This window comes from Ornithodoros turicata, chromosome 2 (genome assembly GCF_037126465.1).
Source record: "Ornithodoros turicata isolate Travis chromosome 2, ASM3712646v1, whole genome shotgun sequence".
Taxonomy (NCBI): domain Eukaryota; kingdom Metazoa; phylum Arthropoda; class Arachnida; order Ixodida; family Argasidae; genus Ornithodoros; species Ornithodoros turicata.
The window spans coordinates 128,786,589-128,805,725 of NC_088202.1; the positions used below are offsets into that span (position 1 = coordinate 128,786,589).

At 43.4% G+C, this 19,137-nt stretch overlaps 2 protein-coding genes and 1 long non-coding RNA gene across 4 annotated transcripts in view; 1 reads left to right on the plus strand and 2 right to left on the minus strand.

The window, feature by feature from the left end:
• The window catches only part of LOC135386096 (protein capicua homolog), a 45,559-nt gene extending 31,670 nt beyond the window's left edge, over positions 1–13,889 (minus strand). The window contains exons 1-4 of one of the 2 annotated variants that reach the window (XM_064615824.1): positions 13,790–13,889; positions 5,765–6,008; positions 2,282–3,886; positions 434–586 (exon numbers count right to left, since the gene is read on the minus strand). In XM_064615824.1, coding sequence (XP_064471894.1) covers positions 434–586; positions 2,282–3,886; positions 5,765–5,861 — 1,855 coding nt within the window. In that variant the 5' untranslated portion in view covers positions 5,862–6,008; positions 13,790–13,889. Of the gene's footprint in view, positions 1–433; positions 587–2,281; positions 3,887–5,764; positions 6,009–13,403; positions 13,537–13,789 lie in introns of those variants that run through there. The other variant, XM_064615823.1, reaches the window with a different exon arrangement.
• LOC135386099 (uncharacterized) lies at positions 13,710–14,285 on the plus strand. Its single transcript, XR_010420598.1, has 2 exons — positions 13,710–13,946; positions 13,984–14,285. It is a non-coding gene; the product is annotated as an uncharacterized LOC135386099 (long non-coding RNA).
• A 3,924-nt stretch (positions 14,286–18,209) lies between these two features.
• On the minus strand, positions 18,210–19,063 carry LOC135384033 (cyclin-dependent kinases regulatory subunit 2-like). Its single transcript, XM_064613284.1, has 4 exons — positions 18,920–19,063; positions 18,774–18,843; positions 18,486–18,613; positions 18,210–18,416 (listed from the first exon to the last, which is right to left on the minus strand). Exons 2-4 carry the CDS (start codon positions 18,830–18,832, stop codon positions 18,367–18,369), a joined length of 237 nt encoding a protein of 78 aa, XP_064469354.1. The 5' UTR covers positions 18,833–18,843; positions 18,920–19,063; the 3' UTR covers positions 18,210–18,366.
• Between the last annotated feature and the right edge of the window lie 74 nt (positions 19,064–19,137).

Genomic DNA, 19,137 nt, shown 5'->3' on the forward strand with positions numbered 1-19,137 from the left:
AGCAGAGGAATGCACAAAGGTGACATTGACCTCTACAATTTTTCTGCCTATTCTTTAATTCGACCTTCGGATAATTCGATCAAATTTCGCGTTCCCGTCAGGGTCGAATTATCGGAAGTTTACTGTACCATCATTCTTAGGAGCAAATCCAGTTTGGCTGTATCAATGTCGTTTTGTAAGAAAGAAATTCTAGTCGAAATTGGATAGTGTCAGACCCTACTCTAACGTAGTGATGTCTGTCATGCACATTTTGTGGTGACTCACAAAGTAAGGACGTCGCAATTGTGACACTGAGGGTAGCAAGCATTTTCCACTGCAAAAGGGGCACGGCGTCTGCTACATCATGGAACAGACGCTGTACTCTTCTTGCCATTTCTGGCCACTGGGAGCCTTCCACAGGCAGCAAAGAGTATTGAACAAAGCGTGAGAGTACCTGAAGTAGCCGAGGAAGGGTGATGGGTTACTTCTGGCGGCTGGGGTGCAACTGTCACGGTGGGGGGTGCACTGTTAGGAGGTGACGGGTGGGTGCCAAGAAATGGCACCAAGGAGTGCCATGGAAAAACTGGGATAGGCTTGCCATTCCACCCTGCAAAAGGAAAACAAATTAGGTAGGTGTTAAGGAACGTCAAATAACTTTGTGAACCTTCGACGTTAAATACTGAAGATGAGCACTGCACGATACCCAGTCAACGTACTGCACAGTTCCTGGCAGAGCGCCGAACCGAAACATTTTTCGAAACATGTTACGGGTTCGGGTTCGGCCATAAAGGTTCGGTTCCGGTTCAGCTCTGGAGTTCACGTATATCGGTTTGATAAACCGGTGCAGAGGCTGTAAACCGGTTCGGAATTGGTTCGAGGTTCTAATATGCTACAACAATATGAACTTTATAGCAGTACAATGTTCAGGGTGTCTACCAATCTCTAGCCTTCAAATTCCCTGACTTTTCTAGGTTTTCACTGACTATTTCAAGCAAATCCCCTGACCAAAACGAAAGAAAAACTTAGTGCCTGCTTCTACATTTTGATCGCTCATAAAACAGATTATTTATTGAGCAACTGAATAATACGGATCATATATTGAATTTAAACAAACAGAATACAGTGAAGCCCGCGTATAACGATATTGACGGTAATCGCGAATTCCATCGTTATACGGCGTACATCGTTAAACGAGGGCTGACCTAAATAGTGCGTCCCCGAAAAGTCGCGCGCCACCCCGCGTGTAGCAAAAAAGAAAGAAAAAGAAAAAAACAAACAGATGCTAAGAAAAAAAAGAAAACGCGAAGCTGTGTGACATCGCAGTGGCTTGGGAAAACAGCGATCAGAACTCGTGGAGGGAACCAGACAACATAGCAGGACAACTTCTGACAACACTACACGTCACCATTCCGCAAGTCGGCTTCACCTAACGCCTGTGTGCTTTAGGAGAAGCTCTCTTTAGAACACTGTCGCGCGACTCGCGGGTGGAAGGCACGTGCTAGGCCTTTTGAATCATCTCGCGAATTTGAGCAGCATTGGCCAAATACGGAGACATAAAAGCGTTACCACCTACCTCTTTCACTGACAGTATTGGAAAATGAACAGTCTTGCCTCAATTTTTATTTTGGTTTAATTCTTTTGAAGTGAATTTTGGGTGATACGAATTTTTTCCGCTACCCCGTGAGATTCGTAGCATCGAAACTCTGCTGTATCTTATCGCGGCGAAAATCGCTGCGTGGTTACGCGCACGGGACAGCGTCCAACATTGTTATACGAGTATCGGAACCGCGGTCTCCATCGCTATACGCGGGTCGTTGCCCCATAGAACCAATGTATATTTTGACGGTAAAGTCATGAACCATCGTTTTACGAGGGATATCGTTTTACGCGATATCGTTATCCGCGGGTTTTACTGTACAAATACATATTTCTCTTTGCTGTTTAAGAGAACCAATCTCTTTTCCTGCAGTGAGGAGACCTCATACTGCGCCTCATTTATGACCCTTATCTTTCTTTCGTAAAAGGGGTACTAAATGCAAAAACAAGTTCACTTCAACTTATGTTCCACGCTACATTAATTCCGTACCTGTTATCATAGTTCCAAATTTTGATTCCGTTACGGCGCTACAATCGAAATTATACCGGGCTCTTTCTTGCTTCGGAGCTAAGCAGTGAACGATGCTTCAGCATCAGCGTGCACAAAGCATTTTTCCCCAAACGTTCCAACTAATGCCAGGACATTGACAAGGACACATTATAGAGATAGAGGAAATTACGAAAAGCTCGACTGAAATGAGCTTACCGCCATCGTCTACTGCCTCATCTTCCTTCTGCTTCTCCCCATTGGTTACTACAACAGGCATAACAGGTAACAAATGGGCAGGACTGGGATGCTGTTGTACCACTACTTGTTCATTGGGCACCTCTCTTGCTGTTCGTACATCATCTCTCACACCCTGCAGGGCCTGCTGGAGAAGTGCCCTCTGCTCAGACCCGCGGAAGATGTCACTCTGCTCTGTCAGTTGATGCTGGATAACTGAAACGGGTTCTCCGCACAAAGACCTCGAGGTGTCAGTCCGTACCACAGTTGGCCGGTGGAGCACTACCGCAGTCGTGCGGTACACACCGTCTTCCGGTCTCCAGGGTGCCACGGGGGCAAATGGTTCAGGCCTCTGAGGACTAGCAGGAGTTGTGGAGCGAGAGTTCCCAAGTGACACCAGCATGTTGGCGGCTTCGGTCTCATCGCGGTCGAAGCGGCCCTGAATCCTACGCTCTCCAGGACTTCCACCGTCGCTCTCCCTGGAAGATTCCTCCCACTCTCGGCCCCCCCTTCCTAGGGGCTTGCGGGTTGCCCCGGCCTTGCCCTTGAGGGACAAGTGGCGCGAGCAGTAGCCCCTACGTTGGGACTCCTTTGTGCAGCCCTCACGCGAACACAGCCGCCTCCACTGTTTACCGTTGAACTTCTTGCGTATCCCATTGGGCGTCGAGACTATGTCTCCTTTCTTGTACTTGTGTTGTGCGGCCGGTGAACGCGGTGTCACGACTCTCATTTCGGTGGATGGAGCTATTCGCGACCTCGGCGTCAGACTCTCGCGACCCATTGCCAAGCGTCCCGGATCGAATTCGATTCGACCCGTCTTGAGGTCGTCGTCCGAAGAGTCGTCCTCCGCGTTAGCGGGAGAACTCACCGAGAGGCTCTTTCGGTGCCTCTGAGGCGTGCCCACCATGCGGTCGGCCTCGTAGCCCGGCAGGTGCGGAGGCTGACCACAGTGCGCACTCTCCGTGATGACGGAGACGCTGTGCGAAAGTATCTGCTGAGGAGGAGCCTCCTGAACGACCGGTGCCTGCGGTCTTTGCCTCGCTACTTCCATTTCCTCCCACCAGGGCGGCAGTCGTAACCGCAGCCCGGCACGACTCACCCACATGGCTTCGGCTCCGTTGCCCCTCAACACGCGGACGAGGTACTGCGCCGGTGGTCCCGGCCTCACGTCGGCTACCACCCCTTCTACGTAGACGTTTTCTTCCACTCGCACACACACCTCTGTACCTACACAAACCTGACCGGGCGACGGACTGTGATCACTTACTACATGAGATCTTCCAGAATCCAACACGTCACGCACTCGTACCAGCTCTCGCCCCGCGTCCAGCTCAACGAGGAGGTCGTGCGGGGTGTCTGCTTCGCGGATGACACCCGGTACGTAGAAGTCCTGCAGGCACACCAACACCCGATGGCCACGCCAGTCCCGTAGGTCAACACCCACGATAGGGGAACTGTGCGTAGACTGTGGAAGTTCTCTCTGTTCATATGCGAACTTGCGCTTCTTGGGCAGCTTGCAGGCGGCCCTTTTCAGCTCTTCGTCGAGACGTGACTCTTCATCTGATGATGACCGTTTATGCTGCACAGCTGCAAACATAAAACAAATGTCAGCTGCAATGCGCTAAAAATAGCATCCATTACGCTAGAACTAGCCCATTTTGAAGAAACTCTGGAAATGGGCAATAAACTTTGCAATTAGTGCGCTGCTTCTACTGAAGTATTGATCAAAACTGGTAAATGCTTCCACCTTTGTTGCTCTTCTGCTACAGTACATTCTGGAAGGCATTTCTTTCTTTTTTATTATTTTATTCATGCATGCATAGATCAAATTACATTCAATATGAAGAGGTCCCACTGTTAGAAACTAGTATGGGGACCTCAAATTATTAACTTAACTAATTATTATTGATTGTGGAGCGACCCATTAATAACAGTATTGACTTCTGATAAAGTTGTGAAATATGACGAATTCACACTTTAGAGATATGAAATATACAATATGAATGAAACTATCCAGTGCTGTTTTAAAAGAAGCAAAAGAAGCAAACTCCCTGTTCATCATCTCACAATAAAGTTGTTGTTGTTTGTTTCTAATCTTAAGTGGTAGCGAGTTCCCAGTGGGTAAATTCCAAACACTAATTTGTCCTGCATCCTGGTATCACAGGGGATTCTGGGAACCAATTCGAGTACGTGAAGTGTAAGACTTTAAGAGAAAGTTATGCATTTTTTTACTGCTAGGACATTTAATAGGGAGGAATATATGCGTTTAAAGGAGTACAGAGGGCCATCTAAAAAAATTTCAGATTAAGACGTCTGATGAAGGGGTGTGTCATTTTACCGAAGAGCGCGAAACGTTTTGACGTGTGCAATTTGTTTCCCAGAAAAAAAACTCACATAAACATGACTTCGCACGTTCACCCTTAACTCGCCACTCTGGGTATAACAAGGAGGAGCAGGTATGATGCCACGTCACCAATGACACTCGTTCTGGTTTGCTGATCAGTGGGGGTCAAACTATTGATAGTTATGACGAAAACTATCAATAGGCAAATGAGTAGTCATTTCAACCACCGATAGTTCCTCTGCCGATAGTGTTTGGATGACTATCGCCATCACTAACGGGCGGCGTTCATATTTTAATCGGCATGATGCAGTGACGAAGCCTTCAGCTCCATGATTTATATCTGTGGCGCAAGCATTCTTTGTTGTGTGCTGCAGAACGAAGGCGCGGCTTTATTTTACTGTGTTATCCCTAATAAAATACTCACTTTTTTTAAAATAGGCATTTGGAGCATTAGTTTCATACAAGAACAATTAAAAACATTGCACTTATTGAGATTTTCACTGCATATTTCGAAGATTTTCAGTGCACAGTTGCATGCATATTCTGGGAGTTTTTAATGCATATTTATCCATGCTCTAATGATATGTAATTCTATAGACGACCACACAATAGGATATTCTAGAATGAATGAATTAATGGCAGACAGTTAACAGTGATGCTAGGAAAAGTAGACTGCGTAGTCTACATAGAACTGTTCAGGACACATGTGTTTACACAAGGAATCAATGTGCTTCTGCCATGATAGCTGTCGATCAGTAATCACTGCTAGGAATTTTGTGTGGTTTATCCTTTGTATGATTATGTCAAAAAATTGTACCCGCTTGTTTCCTATAGATGGGCCTCAGACAAATGAGCACGTTAAAAGAATATTAATGACAAATGGTCACCCATTATGTGGTTTCCATTCCCTCAGTTTTAGCCAATCAAAAAGAAAGAAATGTTGTCTTCAAGAAACTTTCTGCAACAGAAAGATCTGTCGGAATGTCGAGATAAAATTGATTGAACTGTAGCCGGATCACCAATGCCTTTCTCTACCATATTTCGGTAACCAATGTGTCTGCAAAACAAGGCAGTTGAACTTGTCATGTTCAAATACTAAACACTGAAGTGGAATGGGGCACCTGGCAGTGTTTGGACTACTGTGGGCCCTTCCAGAAGCAGCTTCTCATGGGCCTTGCGCTGAAGGTCCAGTGAGGTGGGGAGTGGGCCCCTCTCCATGGTGTTTACTGGTTCTTCTTCTTGCGGAATGCCTTGAATGAGCACAGCTGTCTTGGGTACCCAGTCAACTGGCCCACTGCTGCGATGATGGTCATCATGGAGGTTCCTGGCAGCACCACATAGGGCTATGTCTGTTCAAGTCGGCTCCTACACGAGGACACAAAAGAAATGGCACTGAGAAGTAATCCAAATACTTGGGTCGTCACTGCCAGCTATGATGAGCTATGCAAAAATAGAAATGCTTAACTTAAGAACAGCATTGTTGGTACGACTTTTTACCCCATATGCCATACTTAAGAGATTATATTCAAAGCACATTCCAAAATTTCAAAACTCATCCATCAACCCAAATGTTTCAATGCCTGTCCAGCAGTTCAAATGCTCAAACTACAATAAGGATTACATTAAATGAACTCTTTTGCCAGTATTTCATGCGCAATTATATACCACGAAATGCTGTAGTACAATGCATCATTATCGAACTTCTTGAGATCTTCGAAGGCTTCCCCAAGAAGGCTTTGGAATGCAATTATAGCTCAGGAATTGAAGCCGCAGCCCTTCGTAATCAGTGACATTGTGTGTTCTGACGCAGTTGCATTGCCTAATAATTTCAACGCATACTTTTCCGCAGCATTTCACTGTGGCAGTGACAGACTGCATAATTTCACAGCCAGCGAAGATATTCTGCATTTCATAGCGGTAGCTGTGGCAGGGAGATTGTACGACGCTGACAGCGATTAAAGTAAGCGTAGCAGGGACAAAATGACATCTCCGTACTATGAGATCACAACATCACGTGGTACAGCAGACTACACCAATGACATTACAACACCTGCAGCACTGCCATTGGCCAACACCACCAAGATACAGAAAGCCTGCGCACTCGTCGACGTGATGTAACAATTCAGCCAATCAGGATCGTGGTTTCAATGGCCATAGCCAATCACTAACGTGCTTTGGCGGCCACGACCATGGAGAAGAACCACCGTCGTCTGCGAGTTGTGGTTGAACATCCCCGCGTACAAAATGGGAAGCGCAAAGCTGTCTCAATCTTCCTCAAAACTTATTTTCTGGTAAGCGTCTTGCACTTTTTTTTCTAAATATTTAGATCTGCAGGTTCCAGGTAAGCTGCAATCAATTGCAGGTTCTCGAATAGACCTCTCCCTGTTTGTAAACAAATGACGTCATAGTGTTCGGCAGTGCCACCAGCTTGGTAGAGTAGAACTATGCTAGAAGCTAGAGGCGAAAGAGGTCGCGCCCGAAAGCCGCAGCCTTGAGGGGATTACGATGGTGCCTGAAAGGGACGCGACCTTCGGTCCTTCTTTTTTTCAATGGGAGGCAGCGAACAAATGTTCATTCGTGGAACCCAGCTCTCCCGTTCTGATTTCGTTTCGGTTTAAGTCTGTCTACCAACATCATGGCGACGTTTCTCGGGTAGAGGTTTATTCACAGAAGGGTGAATCGCAGTAGCAGACAAATTCTGACTCTTAATTGAAAGAGGGAGAGGAGGCAGTGCACAGGCTTCCTCTACCTAGGTGGTGTTGCATTGGCACAGCGCGACAGTAAATCTCAGCACGGAGAGAGGGAAGTAATCTGGATCTTGTCACCACTGTGCCAGACTCCTCCCAATGGAGGCGAGTAGGTGTGATTTTTAATCAGTTGGACAAGACAGGAGAGCAGTGGTTCTGACACATCTACAGATGTTTTTGGTTCGTTATGCTGAATGAGTGCCTGAATACTTGGAGATACTTGGAGGGTATACTTGGAGGGTATATTTGGAGGGTTGGAGGGTAATCGGTATATTTACTAAATCTTTTCGATCCGGAAAGGTTCCAGAGCTATGGAAGAAGGCAATTGTGATTCCCGTTTTTAAGCGAGGCGAGAAGCAATGTCCAATTATCAGATGAATTCATTAACATCTACCGTCTGTAAGCTACTTGAACACGTACTTAGCACTGTACATTTTTGCAGTCACGTCTCTCGCCTTTTGGAAGAAAATTCTGATTGTCAGCATGCTTCCCAGTGAAAGTTTTCTACGGTCACTCAGCTTATAGAATTTGTACAAGCTTGGCTTCTGGCATTAACATATGATATTAATTGATATTGTATTAACTGTATTTTATGGTGATTAATATGGTATCAATTGATGCCATATATACTACCTTTCTCAAAGAATTTGACAGGGTATGCTATCATAAACTGATAATCAAGTGGAAGTGGTTTGTGAAGAATAATAACACAACCAGGTGAACTGAAAACTATCTTACGGATCATTCACAGAAGGTCGCACACAATAACTGTTTATCCGCAGAAATATCTGTAGCTTCAGGGGTTCCACAAGGACCAGAGTTAGGGTCATTGGATTTTACACTGTTTATTAATGACATTGTGGGGGATGTACTAATAGACACCCAGCTTTTTTGATGATGATTGTTAGCCTTCAAAGGTATAGGCGACCAATTGTTGTTCCAAGGATCATTACACACGATAGTCAACTGGTGCTGCACGTAGGACAACTATGATAAGTGTGCCATCTGTCATTTACTCATCGCATTTGGTTATTAAAATGGAAGGGACAACAATAGGTGAACCCTCATTAATATGACCAAGGTTGTTCCCGCGGATTTCATTCATAAAGCGAAGCATATTAACGAGCAATACGCATGATGCTTCAGGTAAGCCCTTCATAAAGGCATTTATTGAATACGCACACTGTTATTGAATACCAACATTTCGTTCCCCAAAATGTTGGTATCGAGCTGTCATAATAACGAGGAGCCTTTACACAGGACCTCCATTGGGAACAAACGGTGCCCAGGAGAAGTGGTCATAAAGTGAGGGTGTCATATTATCATGTGTCGACTGTACAACAAGTAATTCTATTCAAGTTAGTAGGAGTAATTCTAAACTCTAAGTTACTTCAAGAGCCTTAAAGGTGTTGTGACAGTTGGGTTCCAGCTTTCCCAGATAAATAGGAAAAACTATTCTATCACCCGGCATCATCCCATATTCAAGTTTTCAGGTCCATGACGTGAGCAGGTACGGAGAAAAACGGCCCCGAAGAAGCGACATCGGTGACGTCACACAGGAGCAGCGAGGGAAGACGCGCGTCTCCCAAGCCAAATGGGGGAGAGGGGTCCGTGATGTCACACCGTGGGTCGTCGTTTTGTGGGTGCGCCTATCTTCCGAACCAATCTAGCGAGAGGAAAAATTCTTTTTTCCACGGTGCTCTCATAATGAGTATGATGCATATCTATTATGCTTCAACACATCAGAGAAAGTGTCACAACACCTTTAAGAAAGTCAGGGTACTTCAAGAGGGCATTAAGAACTTCCACTGTCAAGACAGATTTTCTTACATTCAAAACATTGATAGGGCCAATCTTGATATACAATACTGAGGTTTGGTTTTCCCAAGTCACGCGTTACTAAATTAGAAAATAAAAAAGGCTGTTCGTTTTACTAAGTCTAGATACAATGATGTTTTTGCCAGTGTGGCCCCTTTCCAAACCTGATTTGACACCACTTCACATCATGCGCTCCATTTAAAAAGCTTTCGTTCTGTTGTTACCCACAGTTTAAAAGTTCAATTTCTACGATATCTTTTCTTTTCTTGTATTTCCTCACTAAGTACACACTGATTAAATACTGTGTAGTATTCACGTAGAGTTGATAGCATCAAGTACAGCTTTCTTGCACGGCGTGTAAGTGAATAGAACGTCATTGATAATTGTGCTTGAGGGTTTCCTTCACGTTGCTTTTTTAATCCACTTTTGCTATAACTTCCATTGAGGCTGCAGTATGTATAATTAAATAAATTTTGCTTCGGAGAATGCACTGGACTTCACAGTACTGCGCTGACTAAAGCACTTTGACTGCTCTGAAAGGGTCATCTGTTACAATCACAGCAAATTCTATAATCATTCTGATGTCGCTAGCCACATGTGAACCATCAACAAAAGGTTGTACTGCTACTTGTTGACAGACGTCATCTCCTATGGTCATCTCATTAAGTAAGAAAATCATGTAATTTTAAAGAAAAATGCATGATTAAGCAATGTCCTATTTATGTCTCAAATCCTATGGCTGACGTTCCGTGGATTTTCCTGGGACATCCGTTTTGAGGCAAAAGCATAGTCCCATGGATATCCCATGGTGATCCCCAGGCTTTCTGGGTAGATCCCATGGATATCCGAATATCCATTTTACAATATTCTATGGACGTCCCTGGGACGTCTATGCTTTACTGGGTAGTTCTCAAGCAACTCAGAGTATCATTCTGATGTATCTGCAGCAACATCTGGCACAAAATTGTGCAGAAAGGAAGAAAGAAGTCTGGCACACAAGCTTGTGTTCTCGCCACCACGGTCATTTGTCAACTTTGTTATCGTGGTGAAAAATGGGTTGGTACCCGTAATTCCTTTGTGCCCTTTTGATTTGCAGTAAAGCGGTTATTCGGGCATCATTATTCGCAGTAACACATTCGCTAACGAATGGTGTACCACTTCAGGGTTCAGCCTGTCGCTGCCTAGAGGCAACGGAGGTATAGCCTTGTAGTTTCCATGCATAATTTTTCTTTTTTTTGTGTGTGTGCTTCTCCCTCCCTATTTTGATCATTCGCAATATTAATATAAATAAACTGTTTTCCAACTTTTTATTATTATTATTATTGCTGGTTATTGCTTCCTCAATTTCTACAGTATTCTGTATTTCAACTTGCCTTAGTATTTTTGTACAAGCATGGATGTCCCACGAGAGATGCTTTCTTCTAAAGTTGATTATCATCATCATTCTACACGTTTTCATAGGAACCATTGCTGTCGTCTGCTACGGTAATCGTGTGTCTGCTTCTCCACGTTCAAAATTCAAATTTCCACCGTCCAATAATGACGCAGATCTCGCGGGCTGATGAGTTGCGCCCCTGGTGGATCGTGCGGACGGGCTTCTCACTGGGTTTGCTGATTATGACATGGTCGCTATAATCTAGTAGGTCACATACCGCTGTGTATAAGTGGTATTACAGCGCACAAGGAGGTCAGAAAGGAAGAAGAGAATAAAGTTGTTGGTTGGTAGTGAATATGGTTGGGCCATTCTAGAATTCTACAATCAGTACAAACACTGAATCAAATAACTATGCGATGAAATGACCCTGTGAAAGTATCTACTGATGATCAAGAACTGCAGAGTCTAAGTCTCAGCAGGCTCACACCAACACCTCCCTGCAGGTCTATAGGTGGCAGTCAGGTAACTAAATAATAAGCAAAGAGTTCCACAAAGAAATGCCGCATCAAATGCTCACTAACCTGGTTTATACATGTTGCTACCCTGTGTGTATATACTGCATAACGTCAGTATATGATAATAAAGGTTCGTGGTTTCCAGCGTTTGTAAAAAAATACGAAAGAAAAATGATGATGGTGACGTGATAAAGAAAAAAAATGGGGATGTGAGTTTCGACGAAGTCGAACTGGCTACCACCGGTATGCTTACACACAGAGAGTACAAACAGATGAGAGATGATGAACAGGAATGATGATAGAGTTCAACATGTAGTTCAAAAGTTTCGACCACGAGAGCGTAAAATGTCAGAATCGCTGGCGGCGCACACACTCAGCGAGTAGTAGAATGTCCATAAGCCTCGCTGTATGCAGAACAGCTTCAAGTGCCCTGAGAGAGGCTCGCCTCTAATACCCTTCGAGCATCAACGTATTTCCGACACCGGAGAAGGATGTGTTCTACATCCTCTACAACACCACATTCGCTACAAAATAAAAACACCAGCTGAATAACTTTTCGCAAATCAGAAAAAAAAAAGAAAAAGAAAAATGAGGTATATCTTTTTATGTTGCGAACTGCATTCTGAGTATGTCAGTAGCAGGGGTAGTGCTGAAGAGTAATTCCTTTGATCGTCTAGAAAAGTACAGGAGGGAAGTCCCAGTTTTCGTACGAGGACGTGTTCTCAGAATAATGTAATTTCAAAAGAGTAACGAAGTAATTTTTAAAAGAATAATAATAACTTTCAGAGCACATCCTCTATGCATGGCCATGGAATCCTATTTTGTCCACTCCTTTACGGGCCCACCGTGCTAAAAAAAATGAGGCCATCAAAGTGTCAAATTATGCCCTAACCATGCCTGTCATACCGGTAGCGAACGTAGAGTGAGTTCTCTACGAGAACAGTGTATTGTGATCCGGAAGGAGTGTGGTGCTATGTTGAATGACAGCATCCATCATGTTTCTTCAATCACATAACTGCATTTCTATGTGGATCATAATGTTAGTTATTTTTCTTTCTTTCTTTTTACTCTATCTCCTTTAACCCTCTCCCCTCTGCAATTTGCAACCTTGAGTGTACTGTAAATAAATAGATTGTAATTTTATTCCTCTTTGACCTCTGACCACGGTAGTGAAAGTCCCACGCGAAGTAGTGCAATTTTGTGGAAAAAGTTCAACACAAAGGGTGGACTACTAGGAAAAATTACTGGCCAGGTTTTTCGCTATGATCTGAGAGAGCACGGATGCCCAAGCTATCCATTCTATGTATTTCTCAATGCTCCAAAGGACTAATGACACAGCTGGAAAACACAGAAGCATGGTATAATCATATAACTCCCAGTGCATATGAAGTCTCACTGCTTGTATGCGAAATACAACATCTGTTTATGAAGTTTAGATAAATGCAATAGCATAACATTCATTGCCCACAACACACAATTTGTCATCATGTGTCAAGATGACTGCTGTCCATAAAATATTCGATCAGCAACCAACAAAGTGATGAGGAAGCAAAATTCCATAACTCACTAATTACACAACTGTGTCAAAGCTAGGAACGTTATCTGTTGCAACACCTGCCACATGCAAATGGATGTGCTCGTTCAAGAGTCGTTCAAGTTGTTCATATATCTTATCACAAACTGGAAGTGGTCCACTGATACTAGACCCAGAAAAATATACATATACAAAAATCGATTAAATCATTTTACGTATCACTTTGGATGTCTCTGTATACGTCCCCTAGATGATTTAAAACTGCTTCAGTAGAGTCCTCCGCTGAATACAACAAAAATTACTCGACAACTTGTCAGCGGTACCTGTGAACAGTACTTGTGCATGCAGTTTCTTATCGGCACGCTCATTCAACAATCACCACATGCATAAAAGACAGACACCCTTGCAGACGATAGGTAAACTATGGAATAGCATAATCTGACAAGTACGGCTTTGCACATTTCACTCTCTTGGTGGTCGTCTGGCGCTTTAACAATGCCCCCTGAAACGAGCTGCAAGGCGGGGGCAGATGTGGTGACGATTGCCTTGGTCGAGGCAACACGTCAGACGTGCAACTGCAGACGTATTTATTGCACATTTTGCACCAGTCTAGCTGAAGCACGTAGCAGCACTGCACATCTAGTTGCACAAGCCCAATATTTATGTGTACCGTAATAACGTAAACAGTGACCAAATGTCATTCCGTCATGCAACCCATTCCCCCCGTATCAGTCGCGCACCCAACAACTCCGTACACGAATCACTACGTACCATCTTTGAAGTGGAATCTCTGCTTCAGTCTGGTGCCGATATCAATCAGCCCCGATTATCATAAAACACATATTTTGCACAACCATAGCACAAACCAAGCCCTATAAAAATGGTGAATGAGTAGGTGCCTAGTACTGTGAGCTGCTCGCATTGGTGCTTTCGTACCATGTGACTTTCATAGAAAGAATTTCTGTGATGCGATTGGAGAATTTCGCACCCGTGAGGTCTTTCATTGTTTATTGCCACAGAAAGAAAAATAATAGCCATTTCCATGTAATTGGGGGATGCACTGCGTTAATTGCAAGATGCAACCTGTAAATTTTTCTCGTTTGATGCTTTGCTACGCATTCGTAACCTTGAATGGGAGTGAATATGGTCGGACGTACCTGAATTACATCATGCCCGGGCACCAGCGCGTTGACGGCATGTGGACACAGGAACACAGACGTCATGTACTACAGCCAATCGGAAAACACGTTGCCATATGGCTGCTCAGTTGACGCAACAGCCAGGTTGTTGCGACCGTGCTGACTAATGCACGTTGTAGGGCTCATCAGGTTTTTTTTGTTTTGTTTTTTAGGTCTGTTTAGATTTCTTCGTTGAGCCTACGTTTCCCCGGGAAATTATCAGACTAGCTGACTGTACACAAGAGCAATGGTGAGAAGTGTGAAGCAGAAGACAAAATGGTCGAAGTTTCGCTTGTGTTACTGTCAGCTGTTTCTATAAACTGTGTCGTGTTACCTCTGAAGGCTGACGCTGCTATGTATATCCAATGACATTCGGAACACACTAGGGTTTGTTGGCAATGCTAAAAACCTGCGTTGTCCCGTAGCAATAAGCAGAGCTTGACGTTGTGTTTCGTTAAAAGGAATTTCTGCTTTCTTCCTCCGAGGTCATCTGTGATCTTTCCTTTCCATTCTACATGAGTCAACAATGCGGAATGACAAAGGCATACCATAATAAGCTGATCAGTAGGTTGAGGGAGAGGATAGTCGAGCCTCGTTTCTACTACCACAAAAATATCCGTTCTTTTTGCTTCGGTGATATATGTTTTGCATTTCGTTTTGTGAAGGAGTCTCGTGGGTGCTTCCTGTTCCAGTAACGTAATACAGGACAGACATTTCATATGAAAACAGGCAGAGACAGTGGGCTACTATAACCCTGAAGCTCCCAAACATGAAACCTACTTGTGGTGGTAGAAGCTCGTCAGTATATACGGGCTATATAGTGACCCTAGTTGAAGCAAAGCACATACTTCTTGGGGCTGCAGGAATTGTTAGTGTGGATGGTCATGAACATAGCTTCAGCTTACTGTTTTCCACACACAGCACCTCACAGCAGATTGTGGTGTCTGTCCCACCTCAACCCCAAGAAAACAGTGCTGTTGTCAAGTGTTACTGTAGTGACAAGTCCCTCAGTAGACGTGTGTAAATTAACTAAATGTGCACTGGAACTTGGGTAAGCATAACACAGTGCAGTGGATAAGGTGGGCTAACCTAAAGGGGTAGTTGTAGTGTAATTACAAATGCTAGAGAATCCAGGGTGCTTTACAGTGTTTCAGCGCAAAATGTATGTCGAGCATTTTACTTAACATCCAATAAAATTAATCTATGCACTTTGCATCTGCTTTTCATGTGTCTGTATTACATCAATTAGCCATGTACAGACTACAGACATGCGCATAACAGCTCACAATTAAGCTTTCATCGTCATAACATGACCTTGCCCTAAGGTTGCTGTTTTTCCAAAGTTATCTTGTGGCTCAGCAGCTTTAAAAATATAGTGAAGGCAGTCGAATCCTATTGCCAGACTCGTACTTCATAAAATTGACTTTTCCCAAAGATGAGAACCTGACAATCGCAAAAGTGTGCTACATGCATGTCTAACTTTATGCAGTCTTGCTTCTCCATTTCTGTTTGCAGCTGTTGCATCTGGAAAGGACCGAGTTCGTAAAGAAAAGCAATAAAATTAAAATACTGCCATTCACATGAATGTTTCCAGTGAGGTGAATAGGCAGAAGTATAGCAATGCAAATTCAAATAAAATTATCGATGCGACAAGCAATAGTGTGACACTAATGTTGATGTTGTAGTGAAGTTATACGTAAATATTTTGCATGCACATAAGATTTTTGTTCACAAGATTTTTGTTTATAATATTTATATACAGTCTACCCTCGTTAATATGACATCAATGTCGATTAGAATGGCTGAGTGGGCCTGTTGGTACATAACTATATGGAGCAGCTGGTTTCGTGTACGTGTGATCTTTATGTCCCTTGTCCTCACAGCTCCAATTTCTTCGCATAATATGACATCATGTGTTTGTGACCATTTTTCTAAGGAACCATTTCTTCCCCATGGAAGCACCATGTATTTTTCCCTCGTTCTTGTCACAACTCGTTAATCCGACTATGACCAAACTTGTGAGGACGGATCGGGTAGAACACACGTATTCTGCCCCGTTATTATGACCACCGACTATGAACAGTGGTTTGAGGACGAATGGGGGAAGAACACTGGTGTTCTGCCCCTAATACAACCACCAACCTTGCAACCCTTCTGTTCCACAAAGTACAGCGGCCCCTGGTACAAAGTTCTTGTCGTCCAAAGCACAACCCAGTTTTCAGGTGAATTCATTCATTCAATTCAGTTAATTCATTGCGAGTCATAGTTCATGCACTTTCGACCAATTTCTATCGGAAATAAATTGTAAACCACTGAATCCTCTACTTCTCAGAATATGTTGTAGCAGTGTGTGTGTGTGGGGGGGGGGGGGGAACGATGTTTTCCGGGTGTTTCTTGTTAGTATGAGATTATGACATGCCAGTGAATGCAAAAACTCACTTCAAAAAGATTGAAAAAAAAAAGACATGTTTTTCTAGGCCCACTGCTTCAAATGGTTGTGTAAATTCAGCACCTGAAGTAACACGTAGTCCACCTTACACTACAAGGTATGGACGTGTTACCAAACAAAGGGTACCATTACGTACCTACAACATTGTTTGAATTTGTTTAATAATTCTGTTTGTCCATTTTTGTACAAGTGTTTTAAGATACACACATTCCCTTGGGATGCCTTTGTGTATGGCATTCATTTCATGGACAGGGGATGCTCTGATCCATAAATGACATTGCACTTCATACTTCCCATGGTTGAATATATGCAGTATCTGCAATGTGAAATGTGTACGAATGTGTGGATTCGTAATGCCTTTACATCTAGGTTGTTCTGCTTTTCAGGACAAAACCTGCTGCATAGTTCTGCCGAGGGCCCTGGCATGAACCGTGTTCTCGTTTTTTTCTATCCTGTTTCAGAACAGCTTCGATCTTGATGAAATGTTAAATTTGTGTAATACTGTTCATGTAACATTTCAGTTATTTTCCTCATTGTAATAACGAAATGAGGACATTTCATTTTTGTTAGAGGTGGGCATGTGAGCACCAAACTAAGTGTCTCTATCTTCACCCTTTTCCCTTGGTCTATCCTGCCTCACAAAATGAAGAAAAGAAATACAGCCTGTCATTCATGGTTTTCAGGCTCGTTCTTACGTCAAGGTTTGCAACAGCGTTGTTGGTAAAGAGGTCATATTATTTCATGGAATCATCAAATAATTGGACAGCACCCCAGATCTTCTGGGAAAATTTGTACACCTAGACAGAGTAACAGGGCCCCTCATTTTCATGTTACAGACGAGCAGAAAAGTTTCGGAAGGATTGACTAAAATTGCAGGATGGGCCACTTCGTACATGACTATGTGTACAACTTGGAGCAAAACACACACACAGAGAGACGACACGCACTCCACTAAGAACTTGTTTACTCTGACACAAAATTTTGCAAAGTTTCCCAAAAGGGGAAGATAAAAAAGAGAAGGAAAGTGTGAAGCAGTAGAAAGGCTGACATAAAAGAACAGGGGGAAGTGGACAGGACCTCAGCTTTTTTCTTTTTCTCAAGTTCGAAGGCTGTCGCCTGTACGCTGGAACTTACAAAGATTTCTCTGTAAAATTGTGCTACAGAACTGTCTGTACCACTTCACAGTGCATTTTTTTCTGTCTGTCTGTTCTTTTAGATCTTTTTGCTTCACTGGTACTCCGGTGCGATATATGCATTCAGGTCAAGCAGCTCAAAGACAGATTTTAAACTTGAGAAATGAAAGAAAAGGAGGTCCTCCCACCTCTTTTTTTATGTCATCCTTTCTAGTGCTTACCCCTTTAGGAAACTTCATAAAATTTTGTCTCAGAGTGAACAAGTTAGTGGATCTCGTGTCAGTTTTCTTGTCTGTGTGTGCTTTTCTTTCGCTCCAGGTTTTACGCGTATTCGTAAGCATGCTTGATACAGAAATAATGTCTACTAACCATAGGGCAGTTGCAATCCCAGACCACTTCTTTTGGGAAGACGTGAGAGAGGGTCAGCTTTTGCAAAAACTGGCGAATCGAGCAATTACATTAACTTCGTAGGATATGGGAACAAGCATGGAAGTACCATGATTATCTAAAAACACCAGTGACTAGTGAACGCAGACAGACTAGGTGAAGGCTGCTGTTCTATTACAGCAGGTTTCTCTGGCACTGCCAGAGATGGCGTTGCACAGACTTAAATCAATTTTACTATACATTTAGAAAAACAAGAGTATCCATGAGTAGAGTTCCATGTTTACATACATGCTGTTTTGCACTATGAATATTGGTTTCGTGCAACAATGCTCACATTTGAAAGCTTTTTCTTTCTTTTCTTTTCTTCTAGAAAATTGTTTGTCAGTGTGAAAATGGCCTGAACAATTTCGATTCCTCTTCAATGCACCAGTCTTTGTTGTCATATTATTTATTAATCACTGACATTGTGATAGATGGAGTTGAGCAATTTCACAATGCATTTGCAACTTCCTAAAATGAGCATGGGATGACATGTGAACAGATGTGTGGAACAGTATCTTACAACTGACAAGCCTATACTTGGATGTCTATTGAACATTCTTCTCGATGGGCCTCCTGAAGAGCAGCACGTGGGGTTCTGGAAATCGCGTGTTCAGAAATGCTTTGCAAGGCACGCACACAATTCATTAAAGTGGTCACCGATTACCTGGGCTATGGACCATGTAATGCTCCCAACCAGGAGACTGCTGAACACCTAGGTTACGCCATTCCGATTCTGTCATTAAGTGAGTCGTTGGCACACTTTGAGCCAGCTCGGCTGGAAGGATTACGTGCCTGCAAAGCAACGTGAAAATGTCATTCATACTTGCACTGGCAGTCCGTAAGGACCCTAATTACATCTAACTGATAACATTTCCCCTTATAATGCATACATTATCGCGTAACCGCGGGACGAACGTGCACTTCAAACGACGTTTGGACCCATAGAGCTTACCTGTATTCGTACTTATCATCGAAGTACTTCTCTGAATAGTGGATCTGGGTGTCCAGCATCCCACCCTCGCCTACAAGGAAAGAAAACGAAAACGTTGGCTGAGATTAATTGTAGATCTACATGAAACACAGTATATGATCATTTACCCGCTCTGCTTCCCTCTTCCCCGATGTTATCTTTTTGCTTTCTTCCCTGTCTTTGGACTTTTGGCTGCTTGTGGCCTTTTCGGCTTTTTGGATTTGCCGCTTTCAGCGTTTCCAGACCACACGTACGCCACGTGAGAGAACTGATGTTCTGAGGCTGGAGCGTGGGCTGGAGCAACATAGAAGGGACAAATACATACAAAGCCTCAAATTGCCTAAGA